Genomic DNA, 20,118 nt, shown 5'->3' with positions numbered 1-20,118 from the left:
TCGGTTTTGTCTTTATTCTTAGGACATATTTCGAACTCCATATGAAGACCTTACAGGGAGTCCATGCATGGAGCATGCCTGCCACATGCTGGGGAAATAGAACACACTGTAATTATCTCCATTTTATAAGGGATGAAACTGAGATGCAGAAAGGTTAAGCCATTTGTGAGAAACCACATATAAGTAAGCATTCTTTGAGATGGAGATAGAAACCTTTAATCAAGAAGAGGTTAAAATGTCATGATTCCAAATCTGAAATAGATGGTCTGAAATGGCAGATTCTTAAGAGAGAATAATTAAAGGAGTTGATGCCTCATTGTCTTTAACGATATTCCTTGCTGTTCCATCAAACCATTGAATAGATAAGAGGTGAGCAGTAAGTTTCAAGCTGATCTTTTGTATAGCCAGATAATTTAGACAAAAGCTCATAGGGATGGTGTGGAAAGTAAATTCACCTACCTGGCCTCCCAACTCCAACTTCCAGTAAAGGGTGAATGAGTGACACCTGGACACATGGAGCAGAATAAAATTATTCTGTATGTTCTGCTTTTCTTTTTGAAATTTGCAGTGTCGGGCCACTGACCGTGCATGCTATGATAATTGTAGTAATTTGCACCTTGGAATCAGAGATTGCTATGTCTCTCCTGAATTTTAGACTGGGCAAATGAACTTTATTCATATTCTATTTTCACTTCACCTATGCTCAGAAGACTCAACCTACAATTATGTAAGATGGTTCATCCTACTTCTTTACCACAGTGGCCATGATTTCCAGTGTTTAAAAAGTGAAAGAGAATACCACCTTCCAGGTAGGCTAGCACCTATTTTTTTTTACTTCTCTCTCCATTCTGGGAAAGTTCAGGATCAGAAACCTTATCAGGCACCTTCTCACCCTCAATTTAAATTCCAATTACTCTCCTGGGGTAAGGAAATAGGCCATTCCTAAATTTAAAAAATTTGCAACCAGGGGCAAATAGTGAAAGTATGTATTTATCACATCTCCTGTAGTGATTCTAATTCTCTGATATCAGTTCTTAATGGATCATTTCCCTTACATCTTTATATTTTATATGAAACTATACTTGAAAATGATCTAATGTTAGTCTACTTGTTCATGAATTCATAACTCTTTTCTTTTGCACTCTACTGTTCTTTAAAGTTTTTTTCAAGTAAATCTGTATAATGCATGATGAAAATTTATCCTAAAGGGCTTCTTATATAAATGAGTGTGATAAACATCTCACTATGGTGACTGTTAATACATTAAAACCTTTTCAGTTGTTCTTTTCAAGAGGGTATTCTGAAAGATACAAGATACAAAGCACTCTTCTTTAGACTCCATAGAGGCAGTGGAGAAATCACCTCCAAGTGAGGAGAAGCAGAGAAATGATGATGTATTAGTGATGAAGGATTCCTTTATCAATTAGGAAGCACCTTTGGACTTTCTCATTGTCAAGGAGTGTGATAGTAATCTCATTGCAATTGCTTGGATAGAGGATGATACTGCTTCCTCTTAGGGGACTCGACTGATCCTCAGAGTTAGATTTTACATACTACCCCAGTCTTTAATATGGATACAACAAAAATATCCAGAAGAGTTTAGCTGCTTATGCCCAGGAGAACAACTTCAGGAGTGGCAGGGGCCACACTTTAAGCACTTCTTTTAGTTATTAGACAAGATCTACTTAAAGAGTTTGAGGGGGAAGACCATCAAATTGTGAGCTGAGCAACGGCGGGCTTTGCCTATACTGCTAGTGCTCTGATTAACAAGAGGGGAAAAAATTCCCTTCTTCCTTGTAAACCTGCTTCTTTTACAATAAAATGTAGTACAGTGTCTACTGGCTTTCTAGAATCCCTTCCAGTTTAAATGTGCTCTAGTATACAAACGTCTTCTGGTAAGCCCTTCAATACCAGCTTTTATTTACTTCATCCTGTGTGAAAATAGTACAGAAAAATTAAGCTGAAATTTTGAGCCAATCTTGCAATATTATGCAAGTAATGAAAGGACTCAATAATGTTGTCTGATCTGAATTTGGTGATAATTATGATACTATCTTCATGGTCTAGTTCTAGGACATGCAGATTGCCTGTTAAGAGTGAAATGCCATTTGGCGTGCCTGGATGGCTCATTGGGTTAAGCGTCTGACTCTTGATTTCAGCTCAGATTATGATCTCATGGTTCATGAGATTGAGCCCTGGGTCAGCCTCTGAGCTGACTGCATAGAGCCTGCTTGGGATTCTTATTCTCTCTCTGCTCCTACCCTGCTTGGCTTGCGTAAGCATGCTCCCTCTCTCTCTCTCCCTCGAAAGAGAAAGAAAGAAAGAAAGAAAGAAAGAAAGAAAGAAAGAAAGAAAGAAAGAAAAGAAAGAAAGAAAGAAAGAAAGAAAGAAAGAAAGAAAGAAAGAAAGAAAATGTTATTCATCACAGCAGTCTAGTGTGGTTCAGCCAGTTGTTTATGTGATGTAGGCAACTTACCTAAATTATGTGTGGAAAGCTATCAACTGAAATTTTTAAAATTAAAAGAAAGTCACAGTCTAATAAACTTTTAACGAAGTAAAAGGATGAACATTAATCATTGTATCTGAAAATATTTGTCTAATTCACATTGGAGAAGTTGAGTTACACTTCCTGTGATAAATTGTGGTCCCCTTAAAGGCAAGAGCACTTTCTCATTCACCCTGGCACAGGGTAAAAGTATTAATAAGTATTTACTGAAGTGAATCTTATAAAATAGAACTTTAGGGAGTTCATCGATTGTGTGTGTTGGGACAAGCACTTTTATACACACAATGAATAAACAGGCACGATTCAATACACAAGTTTCAGCACATTGCAGTAAACTTCATGAGGTATATAGAGTCAGAATTAGAAAATTAAAAAGGACCTTGGGGATTATCTAATTGTTTTATGATATTGAAATTTTATTTTAATGAGAGAACATGACTAGAAATCACATTCTCATTCTCTGGGAGCTGGGAATGTGAAAGAATTTATATTTAGCCTTTCTGAGGGAATTACCAAGTTAAAATAAGTTTAAATTCCAAAAGTGTAGAAAGGAGAATATCAGATCCTTCCTATCCCCACCTGTTTACCCTTTAGGCCTCTAGGAACTTCCTGTCTTCTGTTGTGTTATTTTGGTATGGATTGAGGGTAGCGGTGATTATTTTTCAGATGGGCTGATGAGACTGGGGGTGGGAGATAGAAAGATTGGGAGCTGAAATATTCAATGGAGAAGATACAACAATTACAACTCTTCTTTTTCTTCTGTGGTTATTCCAGTGTAAAGTGAACACTGTAAGTTACCTTAAAAGGAAATTACACAAGCAGAAAGAGAAGAAAGTGTTTATTATAAAAGCAATAATATCTAACGAATTTGTGCTTCAAAAATATAATATTTTATGCAAGTTTAAAGCAATATATTACCTTATGTTTCATTTCAGTGTATGTTACTATAAACCCAACACCTGCTGTTTGCTAGGCACCGTGCTTGACCTTTAAAAACAAGATATCATCTTGGGGCAACTGAGTGGCTCAGTCAGTTAAGCAACCAACTCTTGGTTTTGGCTCAGGTGATAATCTTACAGTTGCGTGAGTTCAAGCCCCACATTGGGCTCTGTGCTGACCCTGTAGAGCCTGCTTGGGATTCTCTCTCTCTCTTTGCCCCTCCCCTGCTCAGGCTCTCTCTGTCTCTATCAAAATAAATAAACTTTTAAAAAAAAGTATCATCTCATTTAATATTCATGGCATTACTGTTATTATTTTTGCTTTACAAATATATAAAGAAAATGAGGATCCCTTAGAACAGTCAAATATTTGCTCAAGGTCACAAGACGGTCAATGTATGAGCTATGTTTTAAATAGAATTTTCTTGACTCAAATGCTGTTTTCATAATGGGCTGCTCTCTCCCCAGTGGACATCAGTTGAACTGAATCTAGTGTAAAACGGCAGGTAGATGAAGGGTACTAGCTTTGGGACTAATTCCATCCTTTACTAACTAGCTGTGCTGAAAAAATTTAGTTCCATCAAAGTAAAGTTCAAAAATCAGAAAACTCATCAGTGGTGTGAGAAATCATGATAGTGGTTACCTTTGCGAAGTAGCCACTGGGAATGGATATGAGACAGATCTCTGGCTGAGCACTGGTAATCTATTTTTTTAGACCAAGTGGTGGTTAAATGGCTAGGTTCACTTTGAGAAAAATTCAGTGAGCTGTACACTAATGGTTTATGAACTTCTCTGCACGAACGCAATACTTTAAAAGTTTTCTTTCAGTTGACATAATTTTATGAAGAATTTGATTAGCACAGTAAGTTTTTATGAGAATATCAAATGCTGCTTCCACAATAAAAATAAAAATAGTGGTGCTGGGAAAACTGGACAGTGATATGCAGAAAAATGAATCTGGACCACTTTCTTACACCATACACAAAAATAAACTCAAAATGGATGAAAGACCTAAATGTAAGACAGGAAACCATCAAAGTCCTTGAGGAGAAAGCAAGCAAAACCTCTCTGACCTTGGCTGCAGCAACTTTTTACTCAACACGTCTCCGGAGGCAAGGGAAACAAAAGCAAAAATGAACTATTGGGACCTCATCAAAATAAAAAGCTTCTGCACATTGAAGGAAACAATCAGCAAAACGAAAAGGCAACCGACGGAATGGGAGAAGGTATTTGCAAACGACATATCAGACAAAGGGTTAGTATCCAAAATCTATAAAGAACTTATCAAACTCAACACCCAAAAAACAAATAATCCAGTGAAGAAATTGGCAAAAGACATGAATAGACACTTCTCCAAAGAAGACATCCAGATGGCCAACTGACACATGAAAAAATGCTCCACATCACTCATCATCAGGGAAACACAAGTCAAAACCACAATGAGATCCACCTCACACCTGTCAGAATGGCCAACATTAGCAACTCAGGCAACAACAGATCTTGGTGAGGATGCGGAGAAAGAGGATCTCTTTTGCACTGCTGGTGGGAATGCAAGTTGGTGCAGCCACTCTGGAAAACAGTATGGAGGTTCCTCAAAAAATTAAAAATAGAACTACCCTGCAACACAGCAATTGCACTACTAGGTATTTATCCGAGGGATATAGGTGTGCTGTTTCAAAAGGGCACATGCACCCCAATGTTTATAGCAGCACTATCAACAATAGGCAAAGTACGGAAAGAGCCCAAATGTCCATTGATGGATGAATGGATAAAGAAGTGGTGTATATATATACAATGGAGTATTACTCAGTGACCAAAAATAATGAAATCTTGCCATTCACAGCTACATGGATGGAACGAGAGGGTATTATGCTAAGTGAAATCAGTCAGAGAGGGACAAATACCATATGATTTCACCCATATGAGGACTTTAAGATACAAACCAGATGAACATAAGGGAAGGGAAGCAAAAATAATATAAAAACAGGGAGGGGGACAAAACATAAGAGAACAATCTCTCTTAAGTATGGAGAACAAACAAAGGGTTTCTGGAGGGGTTGTGGGAGAGGGGTGGGCTAAATGGGTAAGGGGCATTAAGGAATCCACTCCTGAAATCATTGTTGCACTATATGTTAAGTAACTTGGATATAAATTAAAAAAGTAAAAAAATAAATAAAAAATTTTAAGAAAGTAACCCTGGGGTGGGGTTACTAATATAAATTAGGTTGTGGCACAAAATGACAAAGATCTTTTTCTTAAAATTTTTAAAAGTGAGATGTGCTGCCTTATGATGCAGTGAGTTTGCAATCACTAAATTTATCTAAGGTAAAGATAGAAACATTCCTATTAATAAATCTTAAAGGGGAGTCTTTAAAGGGTGGAGGTGGACAGAATAACTTCCAAGGAACTTTCTTACTCTAGGAGACATAATTTTAACCTTATCATGAACAAACACAAGCTCCTGAATGTGTTCTCCCAAATAATTTTCCAAACACTGGTCATCAGTGAGCAAATCATTTAAACTTTCAAGCTGATTCCACCTGAAAGAACACGTATTTCTCAGTTCCTTGTATTTTTGACAACTCTTTTGTTATATGATTTAAAAATATATATGACTAAACTACTGGTTAAGCAAGAGATTATGTCCAGATTTTTTTTTTATTCTTAAGAAAAATCTAAAATAATCCCAAACAGTTGACTACTCTATTGGTAAAAGATGATGTGCCAAGGGAAAATTTTAAATGATGCTAAATATATCTATTCACTGTTCCAGGAGTGCCTTATGAAAAATTGAGCAAGTTCTATTTATTTCTCCCCTAAATAAATTAGATATGCATAATATGTGTATGTGTTCACATAAACATCATCATGTATTTTTCATATTATATAGCAAAGAGATTTTTATAATGGGTCCTGATTCGATTTGTGCCCAACTTTAGGTGCATGAAAGGGACAGACTGGTACATGTTCTACTTTTAATTTACAGGACTACCTCCTCCTGACTGTCAAGTCATTTGTGGATCCCAATAATTCTTAAATATTTGGTTCAGAGACCCAGGAAGTAAATTTGGTATAGTCAACACAGTAAAATGGAGACACGCACAAATTTAACATATACTTGCAGAGAATTTTCAGATCCTTTGTTTTCCATCCACTTACCCTGCAATGTCAATAGATCACAGGTTTCAAGCTCCTAGCCTGGTAAACTAATATGTGCAGTAGAGGCAACTAAGTAATGCTGACAATGTTGCTGACTTTGTTAGAATGTTAAACGCTGTTAGGCATTGTACCCTGCATGGCAAATTCAGTTTAAGGTTCTTTAAGCTGTTACCGAAGCATTAACTATTTATCCTCATCCAAAACTGTGCCAAGCATTGCATAAAGTGAATATATATCTTTAGAACTTCAGGAGAAACTCCTGGTTGATGCTACATTTTTGGCTATATTAAGTGACTCAAATGGGAGAAGAGCCATAAAGGTCAATTAATAATTTACTAAGAAATTATTAAGTTATACTGGTCTTTGAGAAATTTATGATCTATTTTTCTTCTAGGGCTAATACTGGATTCACCCCCAACCTGAGTTAAGAATCCAGTTGACCACTTAGATTTTGATGTTTTTATATGTAAAATGAAGGGGTTGATGCTTGATTGCTTCACAACTTTAGAACTGTAGATTTTTTTTTAAAGTTGTACTTCTATGTCTTTATTTCAATCAAAGGAGTTTAAAGAACATTATCTAATCCATAGAAAATAAGCACTTGGCGCTTGAATATTATACTAGTTTTTCTTTTGTAAATTAAGCTAAGGAATGAGGATGCTGCCTTTGGTGGCAAACTCTTTTCCTGTAACATGATCAATTACCTACACTGAATCATTCATCTCTCCATGGGATAAATGACACATACCTTTAAAAATTTATCTTCACCTGGCAAAGTTTCCACTTTCTGCTGATTTATCTGCGTGTCCTCTGTTGGTAGATGTGCACATTTGCAGAGGATTTTTTCCAGTAATTGGCATCTGATGAGCCAATCTGTGTCTCAAACTATGTTTGAAGTAGTGTCCTTTAACTAATAGTCCTTTAAAATACCAAGTATCAATATTAGTTCTAAAAAGATCATATAATTCATTTTTATAACTTAGATCAGTAATTCCCAAATAGGAGTATAGCTGAGTCTCCGAGGGAGAGAGAGGACAGTGTAAGATATTATATTTACCCAAAGCAGCAAAGGTTAAAAAAGGTTGAGTGACTCTGTCATGAAGAAAAATTATCTGGACACTCTGGAGATCTTTCATCAAATGGAAAAAAGAAAGTTCACAAAAGTTAATTGATTTTAAAAAATAAACTGGATCTAGAACAAATGAATTTTAATGACTATTTTTCAAAAAATGATTACTTTGTTAATTCTGAATTGTAAAGCTAAAGGTTGGTGTATGTATGGGATAATATGGAGAACACCAGACAGAAAGCAAGAAAGAGCTGGGTTCAAGTTCCAGCTCGGTTACTAAATGATGGGGCTTTCACTATTCCAGGCTTCCATTTTCCTTTATGAAAGTGAAGGGACTAGCCTACATGATTTCTAAATGCCTTAAAATTCTGCTACTCTGTAACTCTACTAAGTTTTTATGCCTTTTTTAAAATAAAACTATTGTATAGATTCTATGTCAAAAACAAAAACAAAAACACCTAATACTTGAGGGATGACAGCTATGATTCTTTCTAACCAGAACACAAGTCCTTGTCTCTCTGGCCCACAGACTCACAGATCATGTACCTTAACCGATCTATACCGGAATCACTTGTGCAGTATCATCAACCTGGAAGCTCTTATTCAGTAGATCTAATGGTGCACCTGAACCTGTGTCATCTGAACACCTCTCAGTGATGCTTGGTTGAAAATCACTCTTTCACGTTCTTTTGACAAAATGTCTCTTGAGTTTAAGTTGCAAAGATTTATGACAACAAGGGAAACAGATACAAAGTTATAATCTCAGAAAAGAGGGTTTCTTTCTTTGCCATCTGTGGATAAACTCAGTATTTCTTATTTATGACCCTCACCGGATCAGAGTTTACAGATGTTAGATATTTGAGTATTTTGCTGTGACAACAAATTATCAGGGAATAAGAATTCAGTTGGCATTGAGATAGACTATGTATAAGGCAAGAGGAACACACATACGTATTTTAAATTATATATGCTTAAATATAGTGCATAAGCACATAATGATAACTTAATAATAAACTTTTAATCTCTGATACCTTTGTCCCTCCAGCTCCATTTGGCACTTTTTTCACCCTTCTCTACCCAGCTTCTTTGCACCAGGAGACTGACCTGAATGAACTGTAATTGTCCCCAAAGCCTCTGGCCAATGCCTAATTCTGGTAGGACATCATATGAAAGGAGAAAAGTAAATTAAGTGTATTTTTGTTTCTAGATCTCTCCTGGAAAGGTCATATTTGGCTGGCTGTGTCCCTCAACCAAAGATCATGGTGCTCTTTGCTTTCAAGCTCTGATGATTACCCCTTTCCTCATCCATTGAGGGAAGGTAACCAACGCTGTTGCAACTGGCTCCCAGTTTGTTGCACTAGCCCTGTGGCTTTTCTGCATTTACACTTTATAAATAGATCCTTGTAAATAAACCCTCCTGGAATTATCTTATTTTGAGCATGACATTGATTTCCCACTTACTGGGATCCTGACTGATACAGATGTTAAAGGTGACTTTGAGACTCTTTGATAAGTATGAAGTGGAATATGTGAAAACTCGAGCTGTAGTTTGTTAAAAAAAAAAAAAAAAAAGGTATGCCTATACAGTTGAAGAACAGGGTGGTAAAAGTCATGTTAAAATTGAAGTAGTAGTGAATATGAGAAAATGGGACGTTGGTTTGACCTAGGATATTAAGAAGAAGCAAGGAGATGTGAATTTTAACTGAATACAAATACGAAATCACAAGGCTGAAACCGGTAGTGTTTCTGTACCTGCTCCAGAGACACCTGATCTGTGATTAACAGAATACTATGGGCAAGCTGGAAGGAGTTCCTAGAGGAGTAACAAAATGATAAAAAAGTGCTGGAGGACTGACATGTGAGAAGAGATTAAAAGGATGAAATCACCGGGCTTTAGCTAAGTGACTAAGGAGCAACATTCAACTGTCTCCAATCTTGTGAAGGTTATAGACTCCTAAAGAGAGGCAGTGATTACTACAGATCAAGGGAATAGTGCTCTGTGTAAAGAGACAACTTAAGAAGGGAAAAGTTTACCTCAAATAACAAGCCCGTTTTCTAATGTAGAGCTATTTTGTGTCTTATAAAACTATGTTACAGAGTTAAGTGTTACATATTATAGTCTTTGAAAAAGACAAAATCAAACAAATTACAAATTATTACTTAATATTCTATATGTAGGTTCTCTATAATCTATTATCTATTGATGTATCTTAGAAATCAGCCTTCCATAGCATATTTAGAAATAAAAATAATGCCTGCTATTATTACAGTAAGTTTTGTGTTAGACATTTAACACACAGCTCATTTAATCGTTAACATTGCATAACAGTTATAGAAAATGAGGGTTAGAAAATTTGAGCAAAATTCTGAGCGTTGCCCAGCTACTAAGTGGCAGAGCCCGAATACAACCCATGGGTCTTTATCTCTGTCTCTGCTTATCATCCTTCAATAGTTAAGTTACTTCTGTATATTATTGTATCTATAAATTTTCATTCTTCTATTGTTTACATGACTGTAAGGATTATTGACTAATTCTTTAAATTATTTTGTTACTATTTTCCTTGAATACCTAGTGATATATTTAGGTAACTTGGATTATGTCTACTCAAAGTTTATGGTCATGAACTTTGCCAAGGATAGCCATTTCCATAGCCATTTTCCATTCTTGCACAATCCGTGAGGTTACCACTCCTTCTTGTTTTATGGGTAAGGTAAGGCCCAAATAACTTAATTTCCTTATTCTAGATCCTACTCATTTTTAATTAAAAAAATAATTTCCTGAACCACTATTTTATGCAATTCAAATTGTCCAATAAGTTATAATATACTTACAAAGCTATGATATTAAAGAAATGCTATTGGACAGCCCGCCTTTTTTAATTAATCACCTCTCACAATTTAATTAATTGAGGGGCATCTGGGTGGCTCAGTCAGTTGAGCAACTGACTCTTGGTTTCAACTCAGGTCATGATATCATGGTTAGTGAGTTCGAGACCCACATCTAGCTCCATGCAGACAACAGGGAGCCTGCCTGGAATTCTCTCTCTCCCTCTCTTTCTGCCCCTCCCCTGCTCTCTCTGTCTCTCAAAAGAGATAAGCTGAAAATATATTTTTTTATGTTTTTAATTTAACTCATTGAGTCAAAGAGATAGCGAAAGATCTTGCTCATGTCTAATATTTCAAAGAGTACAGAAGAAGACTATCAAGTCAAGAGTCTCCTCTACCCTACAACCCTCAACCTCTATGATCAGAGATAACCACTGCTAACAATGTCTTCTGTGTCTTTCCAGGAATTTTCTGTGCAAATATCTGTACACACTTTCTCTTCTCACTTAGCTATTTATCTTGGTTATCTTTCTGTATCAATATATAAAGAGCTACTGTAGCCTTTTAATGACTACAAAACATTTTATTGTATGGGTGTCCCAGTATTTACTTTCTTGTTGATGGATATTTGGATAGTTTCTAGAGTTTTAAAATAATTCTGTTATGAATACACACACACACACACACACACACAAATTTATCTTTGTATACTTAGGTTGTACTGATAAGGCAATTTCTAGCTGGAACATTCCAGGGCCAAAGCTTATGCATATTTAATTTTTTTAATAGGTATTTACCTGATTGTCATCCCCAAAGTGGGTTTTACACGAACACAAAAATTCAGTGGTCTAAAAAGGCTGCTCACATTTTAAAACTCACATCAAACTCCAAGATTTCATGGTATTAACTTCTGCTCTGTGGGCATGAAATGGCAATTTGCCAAAGATGAACATTTTATTCTACATAAATATTTCACTCCTGGGCCAGGCTTACCATTGCTCACATATATTTTCAAGTCAATAACATATTACTTGTGTGTATTTTTCCATAGCTTAATTAAAAGAAACTCACTAATGTTTAAAATAACGGATTTGACTAATTATTTGTTCTAGGCCTTGGCTTAGGCCATTTCTCCCACCTGGAAAATCCGCTTCACTCCAACCCTGCATGTCTGTATCCTACCTACCCTTCATGCTTTATTTCAAATGATGCCTTCTCCATCTAAATCATGTTTCCTGAGAACTCCCAGCACCTCTATTTAACCCTTTTATAGTTCACATTTTACACTCACTGTAAGGCCCTGTTAAATAGTAGCTACCATTATTATTAGGCACTGGATTTTTCCAGTTCTACAAATGTTCTTATTTTTTTCCGTCTGCCCTTGTCTGCTCCAATACATTGATTTAGCTCAAACTACATATTAGTATTGTGGTTGTTTTTATTTTTAAGATCAACTGGTTATAACAATTTTTAATTGTAAAGCTTCAGATTTTTCAACACAGTAAAAAATGATTTAAAATGTCTTTTTAGAACTCAGCTCATAAACAAATGCAACTTTAAAAACTGAGAGTTAAATCTGAAACATACTGGTGAGAGTAACATGGATGCTATCATATTAAAGGCCTTTGGAGGCGAGCTAGCATAGTTTACACGCCATTGGACCTATTTATAGAGCTGACTCCTTTCTGCAATGTCAACTGTAACATTATACTTATTTTAAGCCTCAGTATCTCAAATATCAGCCTCTACTAGTTGTACAGTTCTCTCTTATTTGATACCAGAGAGCCCAATGGAGTCTTCTGAAGAACCTAGTCAGATTAGCAAAGATAACTTTTTAGAAGTTCCTAATTTGTCTGATTCTCTTTCTGAAGATGAAGAAGTTAAAGCTACCTTCAAACCTGGTTTCTCCCCTCAACCTAGTAGACGAGGTTCTGATTCTTCTGAAGATATGTACCTGGGCACTCCGTCTTCAGGTACAAGAAGAGTTTCATTCGCTGACACCTTTGGATTCAATCTTGTGTCTGTCAAAGAATTTGATTGCTGGGATTTACCGAGTGTTTCAACCAGTTTTGACTTAAGTAAGGACATTTTCCACACAGAAGAATATGTTTTATCTCCACTCTTTGAGTTGCCTTCTTCAAAAGAAGATCTTATGCAGCAACTTCAAGTACAGAAAGCAATACTGGAGTCAACTGAGTATCCTCCTGGGTCTACGAGTATGAAGGGCATTATTCGAGTTTTGAATATTTCTTTTGAGAAGTTAGTTTATGTGAGAATGTCCTTGGATGACTGGCAGACACATTATGACATTTTAGCAGAATATGTCCCAAATTCATGTGATGGTGAAACTGATCAGTTCTCCTTTAAGATTTTATTGGTTCCCCCTTACCAAAAAGATGGCAGTAAAGTTGAGTTTTGTATACGTTACGAAACTTCTGTTGGTACGTTTTGGTCAAATAATAATGGCACAAATTATATACTGATTTGTCAAAAGAAAGAACAAGAGCCGGAGCCTGTAAAACCACGGGAAGACGTTCCTAATAGACAAATAAAAGGCTGCTTAAAGGTAAAATCAAGGTAAGGATATGTCTTACATTCATTACTCTTCATAGTCTTAAAGTATTTTATGTCATTCTTCATTTCATGTGTTGTAAGAAATAGCCATTCTGTTTAAAAATATACTGCTCATTATATAGAAAACAACGGTGCTAGGCTTTAACAACGTCAGTGCTATTCAAATAATAGCACTGTGTTATCTCTCCTCCAAATGCAAGGAAAAATATGGGTATAATATAATAAATGGAGAAGCAGGGGAGTACAATGTGCATATTGCCCGCCTAATGACTTACAAATTGTTAAATTCAACCATGGAATGTAGACTCTTAACATGTAAAGCTTCTTTTTGACATATATAGTATATTTACTTTCAGTGGCTTTTAAATGTCTATGCCATACTTCAAAACATTTCTGATTCTCACAAAACAGTGTTTCAATATGCTCTTAGTTCTCAGAAATTTGTAGGCTTCCCTCCAAACTTTTTAATGACTGATTAAGTCATATAGGGGCGTTTGGAGTGATACGTGTTAAGTAAATCCTAACAGTGATGACTTTAACGACAAACTAAGAGAAAGACAAAAGTATATGAGTTATGTATGAATCACATAGAAAGTTTATAATTATAAACAAATATAACATTATAGAACACAAAGTAGCATAAGTTAGTAAAAGCAAATGGAGCAGAATTAAAAAAAAAAAAAATGACCCAAATAGAAATAAGGAGATTCAGCTTTATAGATCAGAGATTTGGGATGTGACTCCTCATTAGTAACCCTGCTCTCCTGTTAATATGAAAAAATAAAGAAAACTGCATTCGGCTGTCTCCACTGTAGAGTTGGCTAATTTCCATGACACTAGGTTAGTAGATAAAACATCCAGGAGGAGATAGATTCCTTCTGATCCTCCAAGTGTCTCAGTGGGAAAGTCGACATTGCTCCACAAGTCACAGGCAAATGTTTGATTGTCCTTTGGGTGGTCCATCCTAACTGTTACTAGACCTAAAGATTCTCACAATTGCACCAGAAATAGTGTAATTTGAAGAGGGAACTGTATTAGGAATCAAGACACTGAGATTCCAAGTGGAATTTAATAAAAAATATAAGGAATAACGTTGGAAAAATTTTAACCTCTTTATGCTTTAATGTCTTGATTTATTATATGATAGTAAATAATAACACTAAATGTGTTAGTCTAACACATTGATGAACTAAATATAACATAGGTGGAAGCAATTCAATCATATAAAATATTTCTATTTTCATTATCCTTTAAAGTCATTTGAAAGATTGGCTTGCTCCACTTTGAGAAGTTTGCCAACTTTCTCAGTCCAAATAAAACTTTCTCAGATTTTAACTGATGTTGTTAAGAGAATAGTATAACCATAATCTCTACATGTGCTAAAATAATAACTTAGATGTTTATGAAATTACTTGGCAACATGTTACCTATATAGACAAAATAAGTTCAACACTATTTAACAAAGTAATTTATATACACAAACATGCACATTGAATACTTTACAATATCTATTAAATGTGCTGCAACTTGCTCTCTCTGTTAGTGAAAAGCAAAATTTAGAAAGGTCACAACCTTATTGTCAACATGCTAATAGAAGAAGCAGTGTTTAAGTCCAAGGTATTTTCTGAAGTTTAAGATGCAGCTTTAAAAATACAAGCAGTGAACTATGGTATAGATAGAGGATTCTTTTGCTAGATAAACCCTGACTTGAAACCAAGAACAAAAAAGGGCAACTGATAGGTCTAATCTTCCACCCCAGTTATGATATTATTGGAACTTCTCCTAGTCTAAGATATGTATAACTATATACATCCATACACACATTTGTATTCAGAACAGTAATCATTGGATTCATAGCGGACACCATTCAAGTTTTAATATTGCTTTGGGGAAAAACCTGAGAAGAACTAAACCACAAAATGGTCTAAAGGCCTGTAAAGTTTCCTAATGAGTTATAAAAATGGAAAAAATCTCTCTCCTTCAAAACCACAAATACATTTTCTGCACTTCTATAACTTAAAAATGACCAACATAATTCAAACCACATTTTGAAAAAAGCATTTGCCTCTGGAGGAGGCCTTTTGTGCTGAGTTTCAGTCCAACATGAATTTTTACATCTGATTTATATACCACTCAAAATGGAGTGTATAAAGGAAATCCTGACAGATCCTTAGAACAGCATGTGCCGTAATAGAATATTTATACAGCTTTTCCATGATATAATTTATATGCAATGGGGTTTCAAATATTCCTAAAACTCACACAAGAGAGCATTATCAAATTTCTAAATGAATATTGCAGTTGGATTTCATTGTGAAGAATTTAGTTAGGGAAAAAGAGCACACCTTATTAGTGTTATTTTGCAAAACATGTAGTTGGCTAAAATAAGAGTGAACTAATACTTATTTGATCAAAAAATTATAGCTTCTAAAATATCCTTCTCCCTTCAAAGAGTTATGGAATCTAGATAGGTTTGTTGTTGTTGTTGTTGTTGTTGTTGTTGTTGTTGCTGTTTTTAGTGTTTCCACACTTCCTCCATAGCTTAATTTGGAGGGCACTTCTTCCATAGGATAAATACAGAAGAGAAATTTATGTGGATTTTTGCTCCATACATGCAAGCAATTGATAATACTGTGTTATATAACTCAGAGTTAAAGTGAAAATAAACTGTCCTGATGCAGACAGTAACATCTAGCTCCAATTCTTTTTAAAACCAAAGTTAATTTCCTATCAGGGTCCTGGAGATTGTATCTTCTGAAAGTGTCAATAATTCCTTCTAATAAATACAGAATGAACTGTGGGAACACATTTAGTGAGGTAGGATTTCTGTTATGTCAATCACCCTAGGCACTATGCTTTTCCTGTGGAGATTTTTTTCAGGTCAGAGTCTGAAAATCTCTACATTGATATGGCTGTCTATTTGATGTTTGTTAATCTATCCACTTTGACAGAAAGAAATATCTAGAGGGAGAGGAAAGCAGAGTTTGTAACTCTCAGGCATGTGACTGAGAGTGACCCAAAGGTATTTAATTGCACGGAAAGTCATGCATCATGAGATACTTGATAAGTGTCACCACATATATGCCACAGGTGTATGTGTTAGCAAACAAACTAAGCAGATTTCTGATCTGCATTCCTTGGGATTTATTTCAAAATAAATGACCAAAAGAAATAAATGACATTGATATAAATTACATTAAATTTACAGAGATAAATAAGCCAAAAATAGCATGCATAAGCAGTTAAAATTACAGGCTTCAGAGTTAAACATATCTGGCTTTGAGTCCAAGCTCTACCATGCTGGCTGTGTGACTTTGGGCAAGTTAAGTTTGGTTTCTTCATCTGTTAATTGGGAATAACAGTAGTACTACTATCTTCTAGGGGTTGAGATTTCTGTGGCATGATACATATTAACTTCTATGGCACAGTGTCTGGCCATGGTAAGTTTTCAGTAAATGTTAACCAGCATAAAAAAAGACAAGGCTAACTTTAGCTTTAGGTGGATCTCAAAAACCCTAGAAAGGCTCAACCTGCCCCAAAGTCTTGATACCAAGACTTTCCTTTCAGGGTTCCCAACTTTTCAGCTTTGGAGAGCCATTCCTTTGTCTGTTGCAGGATTTTAATCAATAAACAAAACTAATTCAATTGCAAATTTTCGTGAGAAATGTGTCACCTTATATCTGAAACACCCTGAAACTGGGTTTCTTAATGAGTATTAAAATTTCCACATTTACTAGATGACAAAATGGAGGAACAGAAAGGAAGGGGTAAAAAAAAAAAAGGCATGAATTTCAGCATTGAACAGACAATGCATATTAATCCCAGTAAAATATATAGTTAGTAGCTAGGTGACTGTGGACATATTACTTTACTTCTCAGCGCCTCAGTTTATTCATCTGTAAAATAGGGGTAATGATGCCTGATATTGTGATGATTCAATTACCATAAAATTAGATACTTTTAAGGCTTCTAGTAGAGTGCTGGCCACATACAGAGTAGTCATCAAAAGCGAAGCATATTCGCCATGATTATCAAATCTTGTTCAGCTAATTTCCTGATTCTTGGACTTGTATGATTTCTCTAGACCTCATAGTCTACCTTGTTCAGGTTCCAAAACTCATTCAACAAGTGTTTATTAAGGACCTGTGTGTTGTCAGACACCAGTATCCATGAGAAAAACATGGCTGCAAACATGACTCTGAGATGAGGAGAGGCCCCAAAGAAAAGGCCTCCCAGGGGCTGAGAGAAGAGAAAGGGAAAGAGAGAGACCATCAGCTCCGATTCTTTGGGTATACGATGGGATAAAAAATAAAGTAAGAACCATTTACATTATGTTTCATGTTTTCTAGAACATGTGATCTATCACTGATCTTGTGCAAGGGCTAGAGGAGTGACCTTTTTGTTCCCCCACCAGCTGCTAAATGTATGTTCCCAACTGTTGGGTACACAGACTGACTTCATCTGGTTTTCTATTTTATTAAGTGAACCCAATTTATTATTTTAAGTAAAGAAATGGCATGATATAGGTGTTGGATGGTATTTATAACTTGGCCAGGTGAATGCAAATAAATTCCTGAAAGATTTCAATGCCAAAGGAGAAAATTGATCAGTCTTCAATTTTTGTACCCGAGAATAGAATAAGGCACATTCAAGAAGGGAAAAGAGAGAAATATTTTCTAAAGCATGATTTTAAGATTACAGAGAGTTTACCTTTCAGGGTGGTATAAAATCGTCAAAATGAAGCCAAGAAAAGCATTGGAAAATGGAGCATAAGATATGGTAATGTTGCATGTTCCAGTCAGGCCCATTGGATCGTGAGACTTCCTTAATTTACACTTACAGTATAATCTGGGATCCTGGAAATAGTCCAAAGAGGTGTAAATAGCCCCATGAGGCCTTTAGGACTTAATGTATTCCATAACTAACTTGTTGTGAGTCCGTACTAATTGTGGAAGCCAGGTCTGGTTAAAGCGGGGGGGACCCTGGCAAGGCCATATGGAAACATAAAACGCAGCTGCACAGGACCTGTCAAGAGGACCGTTTAGAAGCTGCCAGCTGGTTGACAGCAAGGAGCCAAGTAGCTTAGTTTCCTTGGAGATCTACCAGGGCTTTGTGGCTTCCTGGTTTTGTATAAACCCATAGCCCTAGAAGCCTAGATTCCATGGAGTAGTTTTGGAGCCTTTTCTGAGAGAAGAAGAACATGAGAGTCTCATCATTCAAGGTGTTTCTGAAGCTCTGGTTGAAGGAAATCACTATGGATCCCGTTTCTTACATGGATCCTCTGGATCTCCATGAGACTTTACTTCCCACCCAAAGCCCATCTGCAAGTCTACGCAAATTCTGATAGGGCCCAAGCATTCTGAGCCAATAAGGCTCCAAGAAGAAAAAATGATTATAATTTGGGACATTTAGTTTTCCACCTTCTTCCAATTTTGCTGCCTGTGGCTCTTGTCCCTCTTCTAAGTTTTTACCCCAACACCCCAACAGAAATAATATAGGGGAAGTGACCTCAGGAGCAGACACCTGAGGTGGGCCCGACTCCTTAGTGCCCTGGCAGACGTAAAAGGTCTTCTACGCTCTGACACTTCACCTTGAAACCATGCCTGAAACTTCTACACACACACACACACACACACACACACACACACACACTTCCCTTCCTTAAATGCAGACACATCTAGGATGGAAGGGACTATCTTTATCTTACACCTGATTAAAGTCAGCTGCACAAGGGGGCTTTAAGTGTGGATTGAAACAATGGAAATGGATAATTTTAGAGCAGAGAGCATTATGGGATACAAGGCAAGTTTGTGTACGGAGTTGTAGTAAAGGCTCCATAGAGGCAAGAGGACTCGGTGGGGGGGGGGGGGGGGTCTGGACTGTATGTGTGTATTGGAGGGAAAAGGTGGATTCCATAAACAATGAGGCCTAATGGAAACAGCATACCATTTAAAGTCGGGCAGATTTGAGCTGTCAGTATAACTAATTACTAACTGTGCAAACTTGGATAAATTATATTTTTCATCCTTTTCACTAAGGCCAAAATAGGGATAATAATTTCTACTTGGCAGAGGTGCTATGAGAAATACATGAGTTAACATATACAAGCATCTGTCTCAGTTGCTGATACTTTATATGCACTCAAAATGGCATTGGTGATAAATTCCACTTTTTCAAGTTTATTTATTTATTTTGAGAGAGATGCAGAGAAAGTGAGTGGGGGAGGATAACAGAGAGAGGGTTAGAGGATCTGAAGCAGGATTCGTGCTGCAGACAGCCTGATGCAGGGCTTGAACTCATGAACCTCAAGATCACGACCTAAGCTGCAGTTGGACACTTAACTGACTGACCCACCCAGGCACCCTGATAAATTCCACTTTTATAAATCTTGTATATGGCTAGTTCTATGCTCAGGATTAATGGAGGCATGCTTTTTTTTCTTATAATAATTTCTGCTGCCAGGACCCAGGCTAATACAAAGAGTTTCAATTTTAGTTGTATTATAGATTCAATAAGCTTTTGGTCACCAATCAGGGACACCAATATTGATGCCACTGCTGCTATGAGGAAAATTATTTCCAAATTCCAGCAATTTCTGGGTTACAAAAAAAAAATCTGGATTGCCTGTTCATAAGTTGAACACTACTTACAAAAAACTACAACGTGTTTCTTTTTAAGGTAGTTCTTAAAATAGTTCTTTTGGACTAAATAAATAAAGTTACCTGCACACGACTTCACCTTATCACTTTATACCTATGAATAGAAGATGAAATTGAATTTTATGTAGTTCTTTTCCTCTAAGAAAATATATTATATACCATTGCATTTCAGTCATTTCTTTGTTTTAAAGCATTCTCTGTACCCTACCTCTATATAAAAAAGAAAAAATCTCCTCAGGACATATGTCTCGGATCTTTTCAGGCTTTTATTCTGCTTCTCTAATAGTTTTACTTGGGTAAATGCCATGGTAGTGTTATTATCTATTATATAAGTAATAACTGGTTTTGAAAGCTTAATCATATCACCCTGCTGTTTAAAGATTTTAT

The 20,118-nt window shown here is 36.1% G+C and overlaps 1 protein-coding gene across 1 annotated transcript in view; it reads left to right on the top strand.

Moving 5' to 3' along the window:
- The first annotated feature begins 12,233 nt into the window (after positions 1-12,233).
- The window catches only part of PPP1R3A (protein phosphatase 1 regulatory subunit 3A), a 38,383-nt gene continuing 30,498 nt past the window's right edge, over positions 12,234-20,118 (top strand). The window contains exon 1 of the mRNA XM_019418069.2: positions 12,234-13,075. Coding sequence (XP_019273614.2) covers positions 12,288-13,075 — 788 coding nt within the window. The 5' untranslated portion in view covers positions 12,234-12,287. The remainder of the gene's footprint in view (positions 13,076-20,118) is intronic.

This window comes from Panthera pardus, unplaced genomic scaffold (assembly GCF_024362965.1).
Source record: "Panthera pardus isolate Hobbes unplaced genomic scaffold, ASM2436296v1 HiC_scaffold_8, whole genome shotgun sequence".
NCBI classification, from domain to species: domain Eukaryota; kingdom Metazoa; phylum Chordata; class Mammalia; order Carnivora; family Felidae; genus Panthera; species Panthera pardus.
The sequence above is the reverse complement of the archived record's forward strand: the minus strand, read 5'-3'. Positions and strand labels throughout refer to the sequence as shown.